The 24,321-nt window shown below is 42.5% G+C and overlaps 1 protein-coding gene across 1 annotated transcript in view; it reads right to left on the bottom strand.

Annotated features, from left to right (window-relative positions):
* dab1a (DAB adaptor protein 1a) overlaps positions 1-24,321 on the bottom strand; it is a 290,784-nt gene that overhangs the window by 7,193 nt on the left and 259,270 nt on the right. The window contains exons 15-22 of the mRNA XM_055642479.1: positions 23,735-23,871; positions 19,190-19,352; positions 17,249-17,384; positions 15,965-16,106; positions 13,777-13,909; positions 9,290-9,484; positions 7,341-7,581; positions 1,912-2,040 (exon numbers count right to left, since the gene is read on the bottom strand). Of these exons, the coding sequence (XP_055498454.1) occupies positions 1,912-2,040; positions 7,341-7,581; positions 9,290-9,484; positions 13,777-13,909; positions 15,965-16,106; positions 17,249-17,384; positions 19,190-19,352; positions 23,735-23,871 (1,276 nt within the window). The remainder of the gene's footprint in view (positions 1-1,911; positions 2,041-7,340; positions 7,582-9,289; positions 9,485-13,776; positions 13,910-15,964; positions 16,107-17,248; positions 17,385-19,189; positions 19,353-23,734; positions 23,872-24,321) is intronic.

Genomic DNA, 24,321 nt, shown 5'->3' with positions numbered 1-24,321 from the left:
CTGCGATGTTGGTGGTGTGGTGGGGGACTTTGCTATAGCTCAGGCCTTCGAGTCCTGGCAACTTCCTTGTAAATCTTCTCTGCACTCTTTCCAACCCTACAACATCTTTCCTATAACACCGTGCCCAGAACTGAACACAATATTCTACATGTGGCCTCATTAATGTCTTATACAGCATTAACATGACCGCCCACTTTTATACTCAATATCCTGACTAATGAAGGCCAATGTGCCAAAGGTCTTCTTGGTCACCCTATCTACCTGTGCTGCCACTTTCACTGCACTCCTAAATCCTTTTGCTCTACAAGACTCCACAGAGTTCTGCCTTTCACTGTGTGGGTCCTGCCCTTGTTAGGCTGCCCAAAAATGTAATACCTCGCACTTCTCTGTATGAAATCCCATCAATCATTCATCAGCCCACCTGCCCAACTGCTTAAGATCCTGCTGCAATTTTTGACAAGCATCTTCACTATCTACAATACCACCCATTTTAGTGTCATCTGCAAACTTATAATCCATGCCTTTTATGTTCTTATCCAAATCATTGATACAGATCATAAACTTATCTTGCATAGTTTGGGTCCCAAGACCGGGTTTTCATGCCCCAAGACCTATATCTGTGAAAGCAGCTTCCTGATCTTCAACTTCTCTCTGACAAGTTGGAGGTGGTCTTGGAGGGGAGGATGCTCCTCAAATTGTGGAGCATCCTGGACAATCAAGCTCACCCCCTCCATGACACACTGGTCAACCTGAGGAATACCTTCAGCAACAAATTGGTTCCACCCAAGATGCGGGACAGAACGCCACAGGAGATCCTTCTTCCCTGTAGCTATCAAACTGTACAACTCCCCCCCCCTTCTGTCATGGGTAGGCTGAGTCACACTCCACCCCCCTCCCCAATCTTTGCACATCCCCCAAGCCTTTCCACTCATCCCTTTAATCTCATGTTTCATGTATTTTGTGTTATGTATATTTTGTGTTTTTATGACTGTTGGCAGATCAATTTCCCTCCTGGGATAAATAAAGTTCTATCATATAATGTTTGTGATCACTTCATCAGTAACTTAGGATCTTCCAGATCTCTGTACCCCAGTAGCAAATTGTATCATATATTTACATAATTTTAACTATAAATAGAGCTAAAATGTATCTAGATTAATGATTGTCTCTGGAATGAATCTATACTATATGCAGGACACGTCTAATTTTATCTTTTACTAGACTAAGTGGGACCCGTTGGGAGGGCTGGTCACCAACGCAATATTCCACCTCTCCACCAATTCCAATACTGGTCGCCAGTGGGAGGGGCTGTCTGTTGCGCTATCATGGGTGTTGCGGTCTGAAGGTACTGGTTTCGTGAGGGCTAGTATAGACATTGTGGGCCGTATGAATGCTTGGGCAGGCATCCAACTGTTGCAACGATTTTAAAAGCCAAAAGCCAAGGCAAACAATTGGGCTGCAGCCACCCAACAACCAAAATGTATTTTGTGAACACAAACTTGTTAAAAAGGACTGCAGCCACTTTACAGCCGCATCGAGGGGACTCACCGTGGAGTAGACGTGCGTTCAGTGTTATTCGCAGCTCAGAGAGCCGTGACCTTCTCGCTTCCTGGTCTGGTAGAGACTGAGAGAGGCATGACACTTCCTGGTTTTATAGTCCCTCCCCCTGCCGCCAGCGGGGGCAGCAGAGAGAATGGGGAATTTTGTAAAAACATTTATATCTCTCTAAGTTTTCATCAACGGAACAAATCCTCCGCACTCATATGGCGGAGGGGGGCTCTGAGCGAGGTGGCCAAAAATGACGGCCATAGGTGGCGGCGTTCTCTCGGAAATTGCAGCACAGTCGGCCAAAAGCGGTCAAGATCAGAGATTTAGTAATATAGATATGAAAATCTGTAGCAGTACTAGTACCTCCTTTTTCTTTCAGAAAACCTGCGCAGAACCCAGCACCAACTCCGATAGCTACCATGATTCCTTCGACTTTCACACCTCCACTAATGCCGGCCTTTGCACAATTTTTTACATCGTCCAATGTGTAACCTATAGATATGAGGAGAAATAGTGCTATCAGCCAAGATTTTGATGATTACAATTAATTTTATGAATAACATTGCTCAGAATATTATAAAAGTAAAATAAACAAAAGCCATGATGTCACAATTATCAGTACATTAATGCTGTCTGCATATGCATCCATCAAACAGTCTTTTATTTCAATTGGAAGCTGTTTATGTGGTCTCCATGGATTTTAATGGAAATACTGCTTCCATTAAAATGACATCTCCTTCTGGGCACAATGGTTAAACTGTCAGTTCCTCTCCCAGAAGAATTGAAACACTTCATTCTAGTTTCAATCAGTGCTTTTGCCTCTCGATCAATATTAAGAATAATATTTTGTTATCATGCATGTTTAAGCACTTGCACAATGTGGGTCATTTTAGACAAACTCATTATTCTACATTGCTGCCTCTATCAATGCTCAAGATTCCTGTCCAGGAACTAGAGTATGAATGCAATCAGCACCAAAAGGGACAATTGCAACATTTTATATTTAGAGAGAGCTATGTTATTGACAGCACTGCATCTGCATGCTGCTACTTAAAAGTCCCTGCCCTCCATTGGTGGTGCCCAGCAAGGAATTGTCACAGAGTTCAGTGTAGAGCAGCAGGGTTGGCGGGTCAAGGAAAGAGTGTTGACGTCGCGGCCCTGTTTCCACCAATGTTTCCATCACCATGCAGAAGAAACACAAGAAGCACAAGAAGCGAAATACGCCGTTGTATGCAGATGCCAAGAAGTGTGTTCAGCTCTGGCTGAACAATTTCTAATCTTGTAATGTGGACTCGATAAGATGAAGCAGGGTTGGCGTGAATGGTGTAGATGTTCAACGTTTAGGTGTAGTGCTCAGCATTGTGCTGGTTGGCACAGTGAGTGCAGGACGTCGCTAAGAACTGACAAATGCTACTCCATACAAAGCCAGACCACGTGAATCCTATGGGTCTCTCTCGTCACCTCCTTTAGGATGTCATGGAAGTTGCTGTCTTTATCCCTCTCTTTGCTTGGCTGCACAGTTTTCCCGATGTAACAATTACCATTGCACTTTATCTGATTATTTATGTGTGTATATATATATATATATATATTCAATAGTATATAGTCACACTGATCTGTTCTGTATTTATTTATGCCTACTATATGCCGCACATTAACACAAGCCTATACATATTAGGAACAATTTACACATACCAAGCCAATTAACCTACAAACCTGTATGTCTTTGGAGTGTGGGAGGAAACTGAAGATCTCGGAGAAAACTCACATGGTCACAGGGAGAACGTACAAACTCTGTACAAACAACACTCATAGTCGGGATCAAACCCGGGTCTCTGGCACTGCAAGCAGCAACTCTAACACTGCACCACCGTGCCACCATAGTTATGATGAAAATGCAACCTGATATGTTATTTCCATTTCTCCCTCCCCTGATCCTGCCTAACCTGTTCACCTTTCCTCTCTGCATTTTTATTTTTATTTCAGATTTCCAGCATCTGTAGTGTATTTTATTTTTCTCCATGTTCTATTTACAGTAACAAGACTGATGTGTTTTTATGGTATGTGCCTGCACCCGTTGATATCACAGTTCATGTAGAAATAAATGGGGAATTACTTTACTTCAAATTAGTTGGCATTCTCATATCTAGTGAAGAGAGCTGGAGCCACCTCCTACATGACTCTTCAAATGGTGATCCAGGCTCCTTCGGCACACAGAATGTGTCCCTGGCATCCCTTCTGGCATGCGTCACCCTGCTGAGGGCCCGCATCACTCATTGAGTGAAAATGGGAACAACCTGACTTTCACATGAAGCCTCTTGCTCCTCTGTGGCAGCCACCATTTGCGTGGCTACTATGGAGACTGTGCCTTTAAGGGCTTATGGCTTTCTTGAAGTACAGCAATTGGAGGCTGCCTTTAACTGAGCTTGGCCTAACTAATGGGAACCACACCGGTCCAGTTTTGGAGCATGTTTCTGGGAAGAAATTTCCTTCTGCTGCCATCTTTTTGTCAATTGAACAATTTTGAGGAGGATCCAATGAGTCCTTGATACAATAAACAAGCAGATTTAACTCACCAAAGATGGCTGAAATTCAGTTCTGTAGCTAATACCTAAATGTGAAATCATGGTTCATAAATGTTTATCTTTTCTTTCTGTGAACTTTGGTGGCATTGTGGTATAATATACTGTATATGTTCATAAATTCCAGAATGATAAGCTAGCAAATTTCAAGTAGAAGATAGCAATCTTAATAATACTTTTTTTTTTTTAAACCAATTCAGTAGGTATTTCCATTTTTTAAGTCCCCTCTGAAGCAATAAAGCGATCTTTGTCTGTATTAATAATACAGCCAGACTAGCGTTTACGTTCAGTGACAGGAGGAGCTTTCCACACTGCTGCTAGGAGACTACTGCTGGGAGCTGATAAAATGTATCCTTTTGCACCCCATGAGTGTCAAAAGATGTGGTAGATGTATCGAAAAGTTCTAATCATGACATATTTATCAGCGGAGCCCTGCGGTGAATGAACAGAACCATTATTCAAACCAACCAAGAGCTGCTCTAAGATCCAAAATTAATTACACACCGGCTTTCGAGCTAATCACATTGCTTTCAGCTCCACACTATTTTTCTATGGCTGAGTAGCAAGGATCATAGATAAGAATATTATCTATGCTGTGCATTACATGCAGAATTGATTATTTGCAGAACTCATAACACTTCCGAGATTGCTTGATTAATGTGCACAAGCAGGGAATGACATACACTGTAACACCACTTGTCCAGAGGTGGCTGTCTGTATCCCACTGACTGGGGACAATTTCCTTTATTGGTTTAGGTTTATCTCCTGGTTTTGTTTTATTATTAATGTTTAATGTTTTACGTGTCATTCCTAACAGTCACTGTATGTCATGTTGTCACTTGCGGGCAGAGCACCAAGGCAAATTCCTTGTATGTGAATACTTGGCCACTAAACTCAATCATTCATTCATTCATTCATTCATGTCTACTTGAAATTTTTAAGTCTACAGTAGAGGAAGCTGGAAGTTATAAAAAATAACAAAGAAGGAAAATTGCTGATCAGGAAGAGTTAACATAACGATAAAAGCTTGCATGATGAAGACTTTGAAGGACCATCACGGGCATAACTGAGGGAATTAATTTACTTTGCAGTGATTCTTGCGTAGAACTTGACTCCAGGAGCCTCAGAAATGTCCTTGTGTTTGCTTGCTCTCTGGCCTGCTATTTCTAAGAGCACAGAGACCACCTTGTCAAATCACGAGATTTGAAGCTTATGTTTGGAGCTTATTTGGAGGTTGTGGTATTTAATAGCCTGATGGTTGTAGGGAAGAAGCTGCTCCTGAATCTGGACATTACAGTTTTCAGGCTCCTATACATTCTTCCCAATGGCCTGTCCCACCTAGGCAACTTTTTAGGTAACAGCCGGCACCCATCATAGGTCATTGCAGGTCGGAGAAAATTTTCAAGGTTGAAAATGCAACGGTGACCAGAAAGATGCTACGACTCTTTGGGTGACTGAGGAGACTACTCACGACCATACAGGCAACACCCTGGCGACATGTTGAGGGGTGAAGCCTGTATGGTTGTGAGTTGTCACCCAAAGAGTCGTGTCTTGTTCTGGTCACTGCTGGATTTTCAACGTTGAAAATTTTCGGCGACCTGTAACAACCTATGACAGGTGCCGGCAGTCGCCGAAAAAGTCACATAAATGGGACAGGCCCATGAGAGTGTGGCCAGGGTGGTGTGGGTCTCTGATGATGCTGGTTGCCTTTTTGAGGCAGTGATATCTTCAGTGGTGGGGAGGTCAGTAGGTGGACTGGGCAGTGTTATTCACATTTTGCAGTCTTTTCCATTCCTGGGCGTTCAAATTGCCAAGCCAGGCCATGACGCAACCAATCAATGTGCTATTTACTGTACACCTGTTGAGGTTCAAGAGAGTATTCGCTAAAATACTGAATCTCCTTAATCTTCTCAGGAAGTAGGGGCTTTCTTTATGATTACATCAATGGGCTGCACCTAGGATAGATCTTCAGAGTTATGCACATTCAGGAATTTGAAGCTTTTGACTCTCTCCACTAGTAAAAGGTTTAAGTAAAAGGTATTGATTCATCTAATTTCTCAGTTATTGCATTTAATTCCAGATTATTATTGAATCTATTGTTTAATTATTTTGGAAATCATACACATGTAAAATAGAATTTAAATGTAACTTGAGAAGACTTAATATTATGGCAAAATGTTTCACTAAAATTACCAACATATCTTTTAATAGATACAACAGTGATAAAAAATATTTCATAATGTGTTATGCTATATCATTTAGGATAACTGAAGTAGATATCGTTGTAATCAAATACTGATACATTTTAATCCTTTGCTGTATAATAACAAAGTTCAGAGATTAATTTATAGACTTGTTCCAACTGAAGAAAATTGGCAAGTCCTACAAATGGAACTGAGAGGGGTAATCATTAGATTTACCTAAACATTTCTTAGGGCCCATGCTGACCAAGATGCCCCATTTTCACTAGTCCTGCCTGCCCACGTTTGGCCCATATCCCTCTGAAGCCTTCCGATCCATGTAACTGTCCAAATGTATTTTAAATGCTGTTATAAATCTGACTCAACTATCTCCTCTGGCAGCTTGTTCCATTTACCTACCACCCTCTGTGTGAAAAGTTGCTTTTCGGGTTCCTATCAAATCATTTCATCCCCCCCCCCCCCCCTCACTTTAACCCTATGGTTCTTGATTCCCCTTCTCTGGGTAAAATAATCTGCATATCTACCCTATCATAGTGAACCAGATAGGATATTATATCATTCTGCTAGCTTTACTGTCACTATTGCTGAAACTATTGCTGGAACTAGGCGTTTTATTCCAGGTTATTGGATTAAATGAATTTAAATTCTACAATTATGGTGATGAGATTAAAATTCATACCTCCAAAACATTATTAGGCCATGGATTACTGATCATAAAGTGATGATTGAGGCACTGTACTTTCTGTACCTTTGTATTTGTTCTTTTGATTATATCTTTGATATTAATACCAAGCAACAACCAATGAAAGGCATAACAAAATGGAGTTCCATCAACCAGCAGGAGGGCCTCAAGCAAAATAGTTTCACATATTCTTGTGCATATACCCAGCAATTTCCCATGAGTTCACACACATTTCTGATATTGGCAAAAATGTTTAACTACTTCTAGTGCTCGAAATCAAAATAAAGGTGCAGCTCAATATTTCAGTGAGCTCAACCTAATACCTACCATCTTTCTTGATTTTATCCATGTTAACTGACCAAATATATTCATATGTTCCACCAAGTATGCCTTCGCTCATGTAATGAGTTCCATAGTCCTTAAAGATTTCTCTGTATTCCCCATAATTGTAAATTGTTGGCAACTGCTTAACTCTTTGAAAGAAATCATAATGGAGCATAAGGTCTCTGGGTTTCATCTTGAACTTGGCCACTTGGAGCGAGAATTGTGTATGAAATAATTGTGTTTTCTGAAAATGAACCAAAGGAATTCAATGATTGAAGAGCATGGCCAGTGAAGTATTCGGACTTGATAACAAGATATATATGGAATATACAATCTATTAATTGCGAAACTCAATCGCAAGATTATATACAGGTATGTAATAGGTAATCAGACCAAAGGGAGCATCGATAAGGGACCAGTAGCTGTGCATTTCCCTAATAATGTTCCTTAAACCCAGTTTCACATTACCTTCATTATGGGTTCTCATTTTCCACAATATTATGCTTGCCAGTTAACATTAAGATAGCATTTGACAAATTGCGATGATAATGAGGCACTACAAAACTGATTTCAATGGGAAAAAGGTGTATAACATTCCACTGGTCAGGAACATATTTGGGACAATGAAATATGATTACATAGGGTAATGTCGTCAGCCTAACCATCTTTATTCATGGGTTTCTCTGATCATAAGGTCAAATAATTGTTCAGTGTTTCAAAGATTGTGGCGGTCCATCCTTGCATGCAACAAAATGTGAACAACAATCAGGCCTGGACTGCTAAGTGACGAGTATTATTTTAACCATTCACGTGCAATGCCTCAAGTAATTCCACAAGAGAAATCTATTTACCTCTCCCTAGAATTCAAAGAAAACTAGCATTCAATCCCCCATCAACACCTTGAAGTCACCATTGAACATTGATTTAACTGGACCAGTCACACAAATGCTACGGTTTTTAAAGCAAGGGCTGTATACCAGCTAACGTTATTTGTTCTTGATTCAGAGACCAGGTACAATGTAAAAAAGAATAAATAATTGATAATTAAAATATTCAACTCTCCCTAAGAGACAGTCCCTTTGATCTCCCACCTTGCACCTTCTCTTCCACTAAAACAAACTTGCATCTCTTCCTTTCAAAATTCTGATGAATGGTCACAGACTCAAAACATTGACTGCTTTTATGTTCATTGATGCTGCCTGACCTGCTTAGTTTTCTAGCATTTCTTCTGTTTTTGTATTAAATCAATGTCACTTTGAAAAGGTTGGCATTCTTTTTTTTAAAAAGAATTTCTCCATAGCCAAGCATTTTCTCAAAAACGTTGCTCAAATTGAGTTGCAATTATATAGTTTGACTTACTACTGAACAGTAATTCATCTATGGAATGAGAGGAGATATTACAGCTATGTCTGATCAGTCCCCACCCCCCCCCCCCCCCCCTCCCTCTCCATACCATATAAACATGCACCTCAGGGGAAGTCGGAGGATTACAGTTAAAAAGGAGAAACTCTGGCTATTCTCCTCATGTGCTTGGCTGCCTCACTGTGAGCTTTGTGTATACCTGTTTTTTTTTTTAGATATACAGCATTAAAACAGGCTCTTCAATCCACTGGGTCACTTTCTAATTTACTCAGACACTAAGGGGAATTTTCCAGAGGTCAATTAATCGACAAACGTGCATATCTTTAAGATGTTTGAGGAAACTTTAACACCCGGACACAACACATGTAGTCACCAGAACAATGTGCAAACTCCACACAAACAGCATCTGAGGTCAGGATTGTCTCAGACGCTGGGACGCAGCGGTTCTACCATCTGCGCCACTATGCCGCACTCCCTTATTCAGCTGCCAGTGGAACTCTATTGATGGCCTTTTATTTCCTAATCAATTTGGTATAATGATAAAATGTGAAGAGCAGAATCAACAAAAATAGTTTAAACCATATACTTACTTTATTAGAGTGTTTGAGGGTATTTCGAATCATTTTCTTGAAATTATTGCTTTCAAAATCAAGTCCAACTTCAAAGATTGGAACGCTAAGTGCAAATTTAAAGTAAATTTCCCGAGACTTTTGTTCAAACCTACTGCTGGAAAAGTTTGAGAATGATGAATATTCATTCGAGGTGCGTTCAAGTTTTCCTTCTGTCTGGAAAGATAAGATGCATACAATTGTGACATGAGTCATTGAATTGTAGAATCTAAGTTGTACAGCCTGGAAACGGGCCTTTTGTCTCACTGAGAATCAAGCATTCTTTTGCATTATTCCTTGCCGAATCTCATTTCTGTCCTGGGCCTCCTCTATTGCCTGAGTTACACCACTCACAAACTGGAGGAACAACTCCTTGGGTAGCCCTAAGAGCTAAATCTACTGTAACTCTCTCTTGAAAACATCCAGTGAATTGGCCTCGACTGCCTTCTGTGGCAGAGAATTCCACAGATTCACAATTCTCTGGGTGAAAAGGTTTTTCCTCATCTCAGTCCGAAATGGCCTACCCCTTATTCTTAAACTGTGACCCCCTGGTTCTGGACGCCCCCAACATCGGGAACTTTTTTTCCTGCATCTAGCCTGTCCAAACCTTTAAGAATTTTATATGTTTCTACAAGATCCCCTCTCATCCTTCTAAATTCCAGTGAATACAAGCCCAGTCGACCCATTCTTTCATCATATGTCAGTCCTGCCATCCCGGGAATTAACCTGGTGAACCTATGCTGCACTCCCTCAATAGCAATAATGTTCTTCCTCAAATTAGGATACCAAAATTGCACACAATACTCTAGGTGCGGTCTCACCAGGGCACTGTACAACTGCAGTAGGACCTCCTTGTTCCTACACTCAAATCCTGTTGCAATGTTTCTTCCCACCCTTCTTCTTGTAAAGACTCTATCCCTTACTCCCAATTCCTCTGTCTGCGCCTCATCTGCGTCCAGTATGAGGTTTTCCACACCAGGGCATTGGAGATGTCCTCATTCTTTAGGGAACAGGGGTTCCTCTCTTCCATTATAGATGGGACTCTCACTAGGGTCTCCTCAATTCCCGCAGCTCCTCTCATACTCACCCTCCCCCCTCTCGCAACAAGAATAGAGTCCACCTTGTCATCATCTTCCACCCCATCAGTCGTCGCATACAACATATAATCCTCCAACATTTTCACCACCTCCAAAGGGATCCCACAACTGACCATATCTTCCCATCTCCACCCCTTTCTACTTTCCTCAGAGACTGTTCCCTCCGTAACTCCCTGCTCAACTCGTCCCACCCACGCTAACCACCCCCTCCCCAGGTACTTTTCCCTTCAACTGCAGGAGGTGCAACACCCGTCACATTACCTCTCCCTTCGACTCCATCCAAGGACCCAAACAGTCTTTCCAGCACCTCCTCCAACCTCATCTACTGTATCTGCTGTCAACCTCTCTTCATTGGTGAGAACAAGCGCAGGCTCAGCGATCGTTTAGCTGAACACCTCCGCTCAGTCCATCTTAACCAAGCTGATCTCCTGGTGGCCCAGCACTTCAACTCCCCCTCCAATTCTCAAGCTGACCTTTCTGTCTTTGGCCTCCTCCATTGTCAGAGTGAGGCCTAGAGCAAATTGGAGGAATTTGGGTAGTTTACACCCCAGCAGTATGAACGTTGGCTTCTCTAACTTTAGGTAACCCTTGCTCTCTCACTCCTTCCCCTCCCCCTTCCCAGTCCTCCCACTAGTCACACTGTCTCCGCCCACTTTCTTTCTTTGTCCTACCCTCTCCCCTGCCATCAGTCTGAAGAAGGGTCTCGACCCGAAACGTCCCCAATTCCTTCTCTCCATAGATGCTGCCTCAATCGCTGAGTTTCTCCAGCATTTTGTGTCTACCATGCCATTAGCTTTCTTCACTGCCTGCTGTACCTGCAAGTGTACTGACAGAGACTGACGTACAAGCAAACCCAGGTCTCATTGCACCTCCCCTTTTGCTAATCTTACACCATTCAGATAATAATCTGCCTTCCTGTTCTTGCCACCAAAGTGGATAACCTCACTTTTATTCAAATTATACTGCATCTGCCATGTATCTGCCCACTCACCCAACCCTGGAGCCTCATATAGCATCCTCCTCGCACCCAGCTTTGTGTCATCCACAAACTTGGAGATGTTACATTTAATTCCCTCGTCTAAATCGTTAATATATATTGTAAATAACTGGGGTCCCAGCACCAAGCCTTGTGGCACCCCACTAGTCACTGCATGCCATTCTGAAAAGGACCTGTTAATTCTTACTCTTTGCTTCCTGTCTGCCAAGCACTTCTCTATCCATGACAATACCCTACCCCCAATACCATGTGCTCTAATTTTGCACACTAATCTCTTGTGTGGGACCTTGTCAAAGGCTTTTTGAAAGTCCAGATACACTACATCCACTGGCTCTCCCTTATCCATTCTTCTTGTTACATCCTCAAAAAACTCTTGAAGATTAGTCAAGCATGATTTCCCCTTCATAAATCCATGCTGACTTTGACCGATCCTGTCACTGCTTTCTAAATGCGCTGCTATTACATCTTTACTAATCGACTCAAGAATCTCCCCCACTACCGATGTAAGGTTAACTTGTCTATAATTCTTCGTTTTCTCTCCCTCCTTTCTTAAAAAGTAGGGTTACAACAGCTACCCTCTAGTCCACAGGAACTGATCCAGAGTCTGTAGAACATTGGAAAATGATCGCCAATGCATCCATCATTTCTAGGGCCACCTCCTTGAGTATGCTGGGATGCAGACCCTCAGGCCCTGGGGATTTATCTGCCTTCAATCCCAACAGTTTACTTAACACCATTTCCTGACTAATGTGGATTCCCTTCAGTTCCTCCCTCCCACTAGATCCTCAGTTCCCTAGTGTTTCTGGGAGATTGTTTGTGTCTTCCTTAGTGAAGACAGAACCAAAGTACTTGTTTAACTGTTCTGCCATTTTTTTGTTTCTCATTATAAATTTACCTGTCTTTGATTGTAAGGGACCTCCATTTGTCTTCAGTAATCTTTTCCTTTTTACATATCTAAAGAAGTTTTTAGAGTCCGTTTTTATATATCCCGCAAGCTCTCTTTCATGCTCTTTTTTCTCCCTCTTAACTAGCCCCTTTGTCCTCCTCTGCTGAGTTCTAAATTTCTTCCAGTCCTCCGGTCTGCTGCTTCCTCTGGCCAATTTATATGCCTTTTCCTTGGATTTAACACTATCCTAGTTAGCCACGGTTGAGCTGCCTTCCCCGTTTTATTTTTTCGCCAGACAGGGATGAACAAATTTTGGTGTTCATCCATGCGGTCTTTAAATCTTTGCCATTGCATCTCCACCGTCAACCCTTTAAGCATAATTTGCCAGTCTATCCTAGCCAATTCCCGTCTCATACCTTCAACGTCTCTTTTCTTTAAGTTCAGGATCCTAGTCTCCGAATTAACCATGTCACTCTCCATCCTAACATAGAATTCCACCATATTATGGTCACTGTTGCCCAAGGGGCTCTGCACAACAAGAATGCTAACTAATCCTTCCTCATTACACAATACTTAGTCTAGGATGGCCTGCACTCTAGTCGGGTCTTCTACATTTTGGTTTAAAAAACACCCGTATACATTCCAGGAAATCCCCCTCCTCAGCGCTGCTACCAATTTGATTTGCCCAATCTATATGTAGATTAAAGTCACCCATTATAACTGATGTACCTTTGCTACACGCATCCCTAATTTCCTGCTCAATGCTCTCCCCAATCTCCCTACTGCAGTTCGGTGGTCTATAGACAACTTCAACAAGCGTTTTCTGTCTGTGGCCATTTCGCAGTTCTACCCATACCGATTCTAAAGCATCCAAGCCAATGTCTCTCCTTGCTATTGCATTAATCTCCTCTTTAACCTGCAATGCCACCCCACCTTCTCTTCCTTTCTGTCTATCATTCCTGAATATTGAATACCCCTGCATGTTTAGCTCCCAGCCTTGGTCACCCAGAAGCCATGTTTCCGTAATTCCAACTATATCATATTCCTATATCATATCAAAGGGGAATTACAATTCGCATCACTTTATTGATGCCATTGTTTAAGCTGTCTGTTTGGAATTTCTTCCTGAATCCTCAGTCTCTCTACCACTGTTCCTTTGAGAAACCAAAATGATCTCTTTACAGTCTGAAGAAGGGTCTCGACCCAAAACGTCACTTATTCCTTCTCTCCAGAGATTCTGCCTGTCCTGCTGAGTTACTCCAGTAGTTTGTGTCTAAAATGATATCTTCCTCGTTTTGATTTCTTATTCGGGGATTGCTCTTTTTTCCACCAAACAACGTTAGATATTTAACTACTTAAGAAGTTGAATTTCCAAGTTATTATTACTTTTGTTGGTTAAAAATAACAATGTTTACAAAAATAATGTAATATATTTTGAACATTGAAAAAGCTTTGCGTTAAAAAATATTAAATCACGGTGTATATTTACCTCAGGGCTGTAGAATTCTAAATTATAGGGTTTTCTAAATCTTACGTTATTGATATAATATGGGGCACAGCTGCCTCCATAGTATCTGTTGTCGAGAACAGTTCCCTCCAAAGTGTCAGTTAAAATATTATATCTGTAAATGTATAAAAATTATTAATTAGACCACATTCACACAGTGGCGAGCTTTCCCTTTGATATTCTGTTCACAATTTTTCGGTCATTCTACCGGTGCTCCAAAATTTATTATCTTGGAGAGTCGTCCACTTTTCTGCATCATCTACCTCTGTATTGGATCATGATTCCTCACACTATCGACGGCTCTAACCCATTTAACACAAAACTATACAACTCCACATCACTCTACTAACATTAACCAGTTATCATTGGGTGTCTCCCCATGACCTGTGTGGGTTTTCCCCGGGTGCTCTGGTTTCCTCCCACACCAAAGATGTACAGGCTTAATAGGCTTTGTTAACATTTTTTACATATCCCTCATATGTGTACAATATTTTTAATGTATGGGGATTGCTGTTCGACGTGGATCAGTGGGCCGAAGGGTTTGTTTCTGCCCTGGATCTCTAAGCTAGAGTATTTTCTCCCTCATCCAAGTAATACTGAAACTTGGCATTTTACCAAACAATCATGTCTTCATTCCTCTCCCATGAGAGTGACAGTGAGGGAGCACTGAGCCCCATTGAAGTGCTATCCTTTTGGTGTAACCTTAAACTGAAGGCACTTACCATATCAAAATAGGTTTGTAGATACAGCAAGGAAATACACTCTGTGGGTCCACTGACGATCATCACCCGATTACACTACATTTTACATTACTCCCATGTTTTATTCTCTCCCCATTCTCATCGACCTCTCCCAGATCCTACTACTCACCTACATGCCAGGGGTAGTTGACAATGTCTAATCTACTTATCAACTAATGCCCCTGTCCCACTTAGGAAACCTGAACGGAAACCTCTGGAGACTTTGTGCCCTACCCAAGGTTTCCATGTGGTTCCCGGAGGTTGCAGGTGGTTGCCAGAGGTTGCAGGTAGTGGAAGCAGGTAGCAGGACTGACAAAAACCTCCGGGAACCGCACGGAAACCTTGGGTGGGGCGCAAAGTCTCCAGAGGTTTCCGTTCAGGTTTTCTAAGTGGGACAGAGGCATTATTTGCCTTTGGGATCTGGGGGAAATGGAGCACCCAGAAGAAACACAGCCAGTCACAGGGAAAATATGCAAACTCCACATGGACAACAACTTGTTAATCCTGGTCAAATTGGGGAGGCTAGGACCCTAAAATTGAGTAAAGGCTTCAGGGCTGTTAAGCCATTTGTTCAATTTAAAGGTGCTTTCTGTAGAGATGGGACAAGCTGAAGAATGGTGCCAGTTTATCTAGAGCCTAGATCATAGCTGCAGGAAGAGAATGGGAACATCTACAGACCCTGACAATTAGGTGCAAAATGCATAGAATGGATTGGATGAATGCAAACCAGACACACACACATTGTAAATAATGTTGCAAAGCTTTACTTTGCTGAATGTTGATTGGGTTAAGTATTGTGCCTTGACTGGTTTTCTTGCATATCAGGGCAAATGTTGCGATGTCCGTTTCCTCTGAGAAACACTGTTTCAATACAATGTATTAGCTACTGTATTATTGGGTTAGAGAAATGTCTGTCATATATGGGGTTAATCAATATCTGTAATTGGATTGTAAAGAGACCACCTTATTATAGTTCGGCCCCTCGAGGTTCGGGGACCTATAAAAGTCCGCTACCACGAGGTCCTGTGTCGATCTTCTGGGAGAGCGCTTAGGACTGCGTGACCTTCTGGAGTGTCTCTGTTTGAGCGAGGTCAAGAGGGCTTGATCAGGCAGATACGAGGATTGAACCCGCGGTGGTTAGTTACAGTAGTTGAACTGTAATTGTGTTTTGTCAAAATAAAGTTTAGATACGCAAGTGCTTGACTCAGTGATTTTTGACTGAAACTAGACTGGGGAGAAGCTTAGAACAAGCCATTACAAACTGAGTTCAGGATTGAACTCAGTACTCAGGCACTGTGAGGCAGCAGCTTTATAACCTGCGCCACCATGCCCACCTACTGGGAGTGCTGGAAATTCAGAATAAATCATTGCGGGATTTATATTGTTACATTGACAGTATTAGGGATTTATATTGTTACATCTGTACGTACCCACTTCCAATATGTTGCACAGCCCAATATGGTTCTGCCTGCCTGGAGCAAGCATGGCTAACCCTCCGACATCTTTTCTCATCAGACTGATCTCCACAATCATCATCTCCATTGCAGGCGAGCCGACGAGGAATGCATCGACCTATAAGAATTCCACACAATATTCCTTTCAGTCCAAAGCCTCGAAATAAGGGCAGTATGTAGCTCCAATATTGTTGGCTCGAGGTTAGATGGCAGTGGTTTCAGGCACTCACCACGCTGTTTGTATAGAAAACGTGTCACATCAATCTCCTTAAATATTCTTATTCTGACCTTAAAGATCCTCTAGTTTTTGAGATTGGGAAAACAATTCTGACTATCTACTCTTGTCAACCTACTAATGCTCAATACCTCATGCTTGCCTGGATTAACCTCCATCTTACATTTCTCTGCCCTTATCTGTAATTGATCTAAATCCCGCTGAATCACTTGAAAGCTTTGATCATGGTCCACAACTCCACTAATTTTGGTGTTGTCTGCATATGTACTTACTAACCCATCTACAGTGTTTAAGAGGGAACCAGATTGAGAATATATTCATCACAGGAAACAGAGGTGCCAGCATCATGGAGCAGGAAATCCTTGCGAAAAACATCAGGGTTTCGGCCCATGGATCTCCAGCCAGAATGCTGCTAACTGAGTTTCTCCCTTTTACCACTACATTTACCTCTGCCTTCTATAGGTCAAAGGTCCCAGCAGTCTGATTGCAAACTGTCCAAGTCACCAATAAACCCTTTTACCACTACCCCATGCAGTTTTAACTTCCAAGTCACCATGCGGTCTGCCATTTGCTTCTGGAGTGGTTGCCATGAGGGAATAAATGTCTTGCTAAAATCCATGTGGACAACATCCACTGCCCTATCCTCATTCGTCACCTTTGTCACCTCAAAAAACGTAATAAAATTAGTAAGACATGACCTGTCACAGCCAAAGCCACATTAATTGTTACTGATTATCCCATTCTCTTCTGTAAATCATACCTGAAAGAATCCCAAAGAATCCTCTCCAATACCTTGCCTAACGCTCACTGCCGTATAATTTCATGGATTTTCACTATTTCCCTTCTTAAACAAAGGTACAACACTAGTTACTCTCCAGTCCTCTGTGGGCCTCACCTGTGGCTACAGAGAATGCAAAGATCTTCATCAAGGGCCCCCTACAATCTCCCCACTTGCCTCTCTCAATAACCCTGGGTATTTTGGGGCCAGAACAGCTAGATTCCATTTTACTGAGGGCATTTGTTACCTGTTTCAGCACATACAATGCCCTCACACCGATTTGTGGATCTACAGGTTCCTCTGCAGGCCTTCTCCTCCCTATCGGCAATGTTACAAGGTGCACCACCAAACTGAGAGGGCTCCTCAAGTCTTGCATACCTGTACTTCATAAACAGAGAAGGGAAACCTTGAAATTAACAAGTTGTTTTCCAGTTAGAGATTGATGATGCAATATGTCAGTAATCGTTTAAGTCTGAACCTGCATTACATGCAATGCGATTAGCATTCACTGGCCTGAGGTGAGCAGCTCCCAAGCATGGATAAATCTTTAATTTTCCATGGGAAATAGTGAGAGTGGCATCAATAATGAAAGCACACAATTAACATGATTCCTCTGTGCTCAACATTCTCTGTGCATGATAAATCTATTATACACTCAGAAATCTATGATCTAATTTCCAGATTTATACCTTGCATACATATGGATCTGATCGCATTTAGCAATTGGAATTTGGATTAAATTTCATCACACGTGCCATCTCACAGAATTGCTAGGCCCGTTTCTCCAGCGACATAGTTATAGAACGATGGCATACAAACCGAGCCTTCGGCCAACTGAGTTGGCACTGATTATCATCCCCACATTTTCACTAATCTTATCCAAACCCATTTTGTTGTCCCTACATCTCTATCAGCTCTCCCCAAGATTCTATACTCCAGCAACAATTTGCAGTGTCCATTTAATTCACTATCCACACATATTTTGCACATGGGAGGAGGAAAGCCAGAGGAAACCAATGTGGGCACAGGGGGAACATGCAAACTCCACACAAACAATGGCAGAGGTCCCGATTGAACCTGGGTTGCTGCTGGTTTCAGGCACATCATTTTTTTTTACTGCCATTGGACAATGGTTGGAGTCATATTATTATTCTCTACTTAGAATCTCTTGCATGTAAAATTCTTAACCGCATAATCCTAGACACATTGTATGTTTATCTTTTGGCCCTTTACTTTATTTACCATGCTTTTCCTGAATATCATAATTCTTAACAAGAATGTTGAAGCCAACATGAATGTTCCAGTTGAGATCATCTAGTTGAATGCCACACTCTTCAGCTCGCACTGCTGACTGCAACACCACTGTTGGTTAGTGTGTTGGCAATAAGGTCCAGAAATTGAATTGTCCCTGGAGGTTGGCTTAATCTTGCTGCATGCACCAATCAAGGGATATCAGAGTTATTGCAGGCCCTTCTGTTGCCTGTGCTTGCTTATTGCCAATGAGTTTCAACTACCAGATGTGAACTCCACCTCTGCTTCCAATGTCCCTAGCTGCAGTTCACATTATTTTGAATGAAAACAAGTCTTCATTCTCAGTATCCCTTTACCCACCTCTTCTATTCTTCATCCAATATAACCTTCTGAGGTCATTCACTTGAAGGAATTGGAGTTGTCCTGGGATTTCTGGGGACTGCTAGCAGCTAATATGCTTGGTATATTTTAACTTAATGGTGCTATTCATGTGAATTCTAACTAAATTATCTCAATATTGTAAAAAATAAGATGGACCGAGGGAACACTTGGTTGGAAAACCTTGGCATTGAGATGGCACACCAGTCCCAAAATATTTCAAGATAATTTTGGATTGGAATGCAGTGATGGTTGTAAGTCGAGCCCTGGATTCTTGTGTGGGGCTAGTTCTCTCTGGGGCTAGTCAGAAAAGACAATGTCAGTTTGAATGTGGAGGTGGAATTTCAGAGACACGTTATGGATGCCCCTGGAGGAACATCTTCAAATAAGGTGCATGGTGGACTTTTGGTTCAGAATGATTTTACTTCTCAAGATACACTATGGAAGAATAAGCCTAGACCAAGATTTGCAGACAGAGGGTAAAAGCCCAAGTTGTGCAATCACAGAAATAAGAGTATGAGAACAACTAATTTCACCCATCTTCTATTTCCATACTTACTTGCTTTTGCTGGCAAGAATCGCAAGTACTCCACGAGGACCAAGTTGAAAGAGAGCAATCAATTGGCTGCGATGGAGCCCTCAGTGATCTTTTCCACAGTCCTCCCAACGTGTTAGAATTTACATAGTTAGATCCATTAGTTAATTCCACAAATGTCTCTTTGCTGAAATCAGACAGTGATTATAAACACATTAAAGATTATATCTAGATTAAACAAACGTTTCCTATCTTTCGATTTCTGGTTCAATCAAATGCCATAAAAGGTAACTGCCAAAAACTAAAGTTATAGCCGAGACTCTGCATGGAGTGATTCTTGTAAGCAAAAATTTAATCATTATAAAAACAGAAATAATGGAAATATCAAGCGGGTTAGGGCACATCTGTGGGAAGAAGTGTAGTTAATGCTTCAGATCAATGACACTTCTCTTCAAAACTGGGAAGGAGCAAATAGAGTCTTTCTAAGTTACAGGGAGGTTGAAGGATGGGGAAATGTCTGAAAAGGTAGACCAGAGGTGAACATAGGTTGTAACAAGGTTATATAATCAATGATTGAATGGAAGCAGTCAGAGAATGCAGCACAAGGGTGCAAGTAATAGAGCCACTGTTTCTTAGAGTCAGAAACCTGGATTCAATTCTAACCTCAGATGCCTTTTTTTTGTGCTGTTTGCACATTTTTCCTGTGACTGCATGAATTTCCCCAAGGTGCTCCAGTTTCCTCCCACATTCCAAAGATGCATGGCTTGGTAGGTTAATTGAGTCAACCTACCTATATTGGGTAATATTGGGTAACCTACCTATAAGGACAACCTATATTGTCCTTAGTGTGCTGGTTGGTGATAGAATCTGGGGCGATTGATAAGGATAGTGGCAGAGCAAAATGGAGGACTAATATGGGATTAGAGTAAATGGGTGGTTGATGGGCTTGAACATTTCAAGAGGAAAAAAGAACAAGTTAAGCCAAGATCAGGGATGGCCAACGAGTACAGTCCAAGTGTCAAGTTATCTGAAGTTACATAATTTAATATTGGTTCCAGAAGTCTGCAATGTGCTCAAGCTAAAGATGAGCTGCTGCTCCTCAAGTTTGAATTGGCCAGTGCAGGAGGATACAGATCTGTCTGTAGCCTCCCGCACTGTTACAATGCCCAATGCAAGCATCAACAGTAGCAGCTCATCTTTAGTGGGGGTGCATTGGAGTATTAAAATGCACCCAGCAAGAAGCCTTTTGTCACCTCGGTGGACTGGACACAGATGCAATATGGTCACCCAATCAGTGTTTGCTTTCTCGAATGCAGAGAACACCACATTGTGAACAGGAATGCGGTAGACTAAACTGATGGAAGTGAATCACTTGGAGAGAACTTTGGGATGCTTGAACGGTGCGAAGGGAAGAGGTGAAAGGACAAGTTGCAAAGCAAAGTGCCAAAAGTTAGAGGTGGAGATGGGAATAGTAGAGTGGACCAGCGAGTCATGAAGAAAGTCGGAAGTGGCGGCGCTGTTAACAGCTGCGGCTCGCCTGCAGTCCGTCCGTCTGTCTTTACTTTTCTTTGTTTTGTTTTTTTGTCTTGTTTTAGCTAAATTTTAGTTTATTAGGTTGTGTTATGGGGGGGGGGGGGGGAAATGTTTTTTTGTCTCTCCCTTCGGGGGAATACGTCTTTTTCTTGTCATATCCCCCTTCTCTGCCCCCGTCTGCGCTGAGGCCTAATGGCGGAGCTGGTGGTCTCCAACCTGCGACCAGAGCCAGCCAGGACTTACAACGCGAGGCTGGCCGACTTTGGGACCGAGGCAGCGGTGGCCCGACTCGCTGATGCGGCGTTCCAGCTTTCGGCAGTGGCCCGGAGCTGAGGCTGCGGGACTCGGAGCTCAGGAGCGGGACTCGAAGCTGATGCATGCCGCGCTGAGGCAGCGGTAGCTGCTGCAGCTGCGGAACTTGGAGGCCCGACTCGAGCTGAGGCAGTGGGCGGGTCAGGCAGCGGGACTCGGAGCTGAGGCAGCGGGACTCGAAGCTGATGCAGTGGTGGCCCGACTCGCTGAGGCAGCGGTACTCGGAGCTGAGGCTGCGGAACTCGCTGATGCAGCGGGCTCGGAGCTGAGGCAGCGGGACTCGGAGCTGAGGCAGCGGTGGCCCGATTCGCTGAGGTGGCGTTCCAGCTTTCGGCAGCGGCCCGACTCGGAGCTGAGGCCATGGCGGGCCAACTCGGAGCGGAGACGGCGTTCCGGCTTTCGGCTGCGGCGACATCACCGCGGAGGTCTGCTGGACTGGAGGGCGGCATCTTCGGCCTGGATCGCCTCAGCGCAGAGGGAGAACAAGGAGGGAAGAGACAGAGACTAAGACTTTTGCCTCCATCACAGTGAGGAGGTGCTTGGTGAACTCACTGTGGTGGATGTTAATTTGTGTTTATTGTATGTTTTGTTATTTATTATTATTGTGTATGACTGCAGACAATAAAGGAATCAAAATCAAAATCAAAAATCAAAAAAATCAATCACTGTGTCATGTTTAAAGGAGGGGAAGGAAAAATGTGTCTGATGGCGGAATCCCGTTGAACGTGGTGGAAATTGCAGAGAAAGTGGTCAGGTGGAAGGTGAGGACCAGGGAAACTCTATCCATGTTTGGACCCGGGGGATTGAAGTAAAAGCAGCGGTGCGAGAAATGGATGAGATGCATTCAAGGGTTTTATTAATAATCGTGGAAGGGAAGCCAGAGTTCAGGAAGAAGGGGGACATTTCAGTAGCACCCATACAGACCTTTTAAACTATGTATCTGGTTTCCTTAGCTGAAAGTACAAGCAAATGTGAATCAACAGCAGGAGCATTTTCCAGAGAAAGTGTTATTTGTTAGAGATACAGCAAGGAAACCAGTACCTTCAGCCCACCAAATCCACGCTGACCACCGATCACCTGTTCACACTAGTTCTATATTATCCCACTTTCGCATCCACTCCCTGCGCACTAGGGGCAATTTATGGAGGCCAATTTATCTTCAACCCTGCACATCTTTGGGATGTGGGAGAATGGGACACTCAGAGGAAACCGACAGTCAGAGGAAGAATGTACGAATTCCACACAGACAGCACCAATCTCTGCAGATAGACACAAAATGCTGGAGTAACTCAGTGGGTCAGGCAGCATCTCTGGATAGAAGGAATGGGTAATGTTTCGGGTCGTGACCCTTCCTCAGACCCTCTCTGCAGGTTCAGGCAGTCAAGAGCCGAGTGGTTGCCTTACCAGGATGAGATGCAACCCTTCAGAATACTTACTGTACTATATCTGTAGCTGTCCGAGAGATTCATTGCAGACATGCTGAATCTTCTCACTGCAGCAATATATTTACTTTCACATGCTTATGGAAGTAAATATACTGATGTGTTTTGTTGATTACGTGATCAGTGTGAAGGGATCAGGTTAGGTAGCTGGTGGTATGGATGCCTTAGGAACTTGAAACTGATGACCATCTCTGTAGCACCGACATTGGTGAAGACAGAATTGTGTTCAATCCCTTGCTTCCTTAGGTCTACAACCAAATCTTTGTCTTGCTGGCGTTAAGGGCGAGGTCGTTGTTCTGACACCATGATCATGATGTTAAGGTTAATGGAAAGATAGCTCAGAGGGAGGAGATTATGGAGCAGGGCCGGTCTTCAGGATTGCAATATACATAACTAGATGTTGCTAACCATGTTTCACAAAGTCCAACGTTTGTGAATGTATACGAAATTCAGAAAGCTGCAGTAACTGTGGGTCACTTCAAAGCTTAGAGGGGTTGTGCAGGTGGATAGGACTGATCGGTGGTCCTCGAAATGTGTGTTTTGGGGATTTTTCAGGTGTATCAAGAATGTACAAGGCTCAGGAAAGGACAGATTTAATGCTTAATGCCTACACTCTTAAATTGCTCTGGGTCCAGGGGCAAGATGTTGTGCTCATGGGAAGCAGGTCTATGTGATATCATGTACGGGATGAGATAGCCTGATACATCTGCTCAACGAGGTAACAGGAGAGGCTGTACAAAACAGCATCCTGCTGAAAAAATAGTTCACTCACTAGGCTTAGTTGCTTTATCCAGGTAACAGCAACCCATGACAAAACCCAGTGACAACATGTTGTAACAACTCTGGGGTTATACAATATTCCACTCTCAGTTTCACAACTTAATGAAAAGATACTGTTAGAAATGCAACCGCCATTTAAAAGAAACTCTTAAGTCTTAACCACAATGTTCGATATTCTCTCAATTCCTTCTCTTATCTGTTGAAGTTGGTTACGCATGTTGGAGTACAGTCAGAATAGATACTGCCCACCATCTAAAACCTTCTCCAAGTTTCTATTTTTCAATGCAGTCCCTTGTTTCTACTCTCTAGTTTTACATGCAAGTCATTACAAGCAAACATTCAAAAACACATCTGCATTCAACAGAGCTTATTCTCAACTTATTCTCAAGCTCACCTGTGGTTTCTCTGTTTCTTCCCTGTATTAAAGCATAAGACAATTACATTGTCCCTACCAATCAATGAATACCTTTCATCAATCAAACCATTAGACAGAGGAACTTACCAGTAGGCATTGGTATGCATAAGGCCTAATGCAGCATAGAACAGCATTAAACTCACTGATTGATGCATGATCTTGTAGATTTTCACCGGATTCCAGTAGAAAACAGAAACCAGACGTCGGAAGGCCTTCAGAACAATAAATTAGCAGTGATGCAATGTTTCCACACCACTTGTTGAGCAATTGATTTTTTTTATTTGTCCAGAGATTAAACTTTCCTTAGGGTCATTCAAAAGCACTGACATGACTTTATAATATTAGTTTTTAATTTTTTTTATGTTATAATTGTTCTAGGCATTATTTCAAACCATTAACTAAGCTTAAATACCAGTCAGATTGCTTCTTTACCAATAAGTAAACTTAAATGTGGCAAAAAATCATTGTGCAGTGGCTTTACCGGGCCATTGGAGGCCATGTCTGTTTTACTGGTGGGCAGTTTTATTTTGAACAAGGGCAAGTTAGATAATCAGCCTTGGATTGACATTTGAATGCTGCACCGTCAGGTGAGTTGCCTTTTGGATAAGAATTTAAACTCAGTCCTCAAGTGTTTTTACAGCGGGGGTGAAATATCCCATTCAGCCCTTTGAGCA

The sequence above is a fragment of the Leucoraja erinacea genome, chromosome 10 (genome assembly GCF_028641065.1).
Source record: "Leucoraja erinacea ecotype New England chromosome 10, Leri_hhj_1, whole genome shotgun sequence".
NCBI classification, from domain to species: domain Eukaryota; kingdom Metazoa; phylum Chordata; class Chondrichthyes; order Rajiformes; family Rajidae; genus Leucoraja; species Leucoraja erinaceus.
This window is presented reverse-complemented; position numbering and strand designations above follow the sequence as displayed.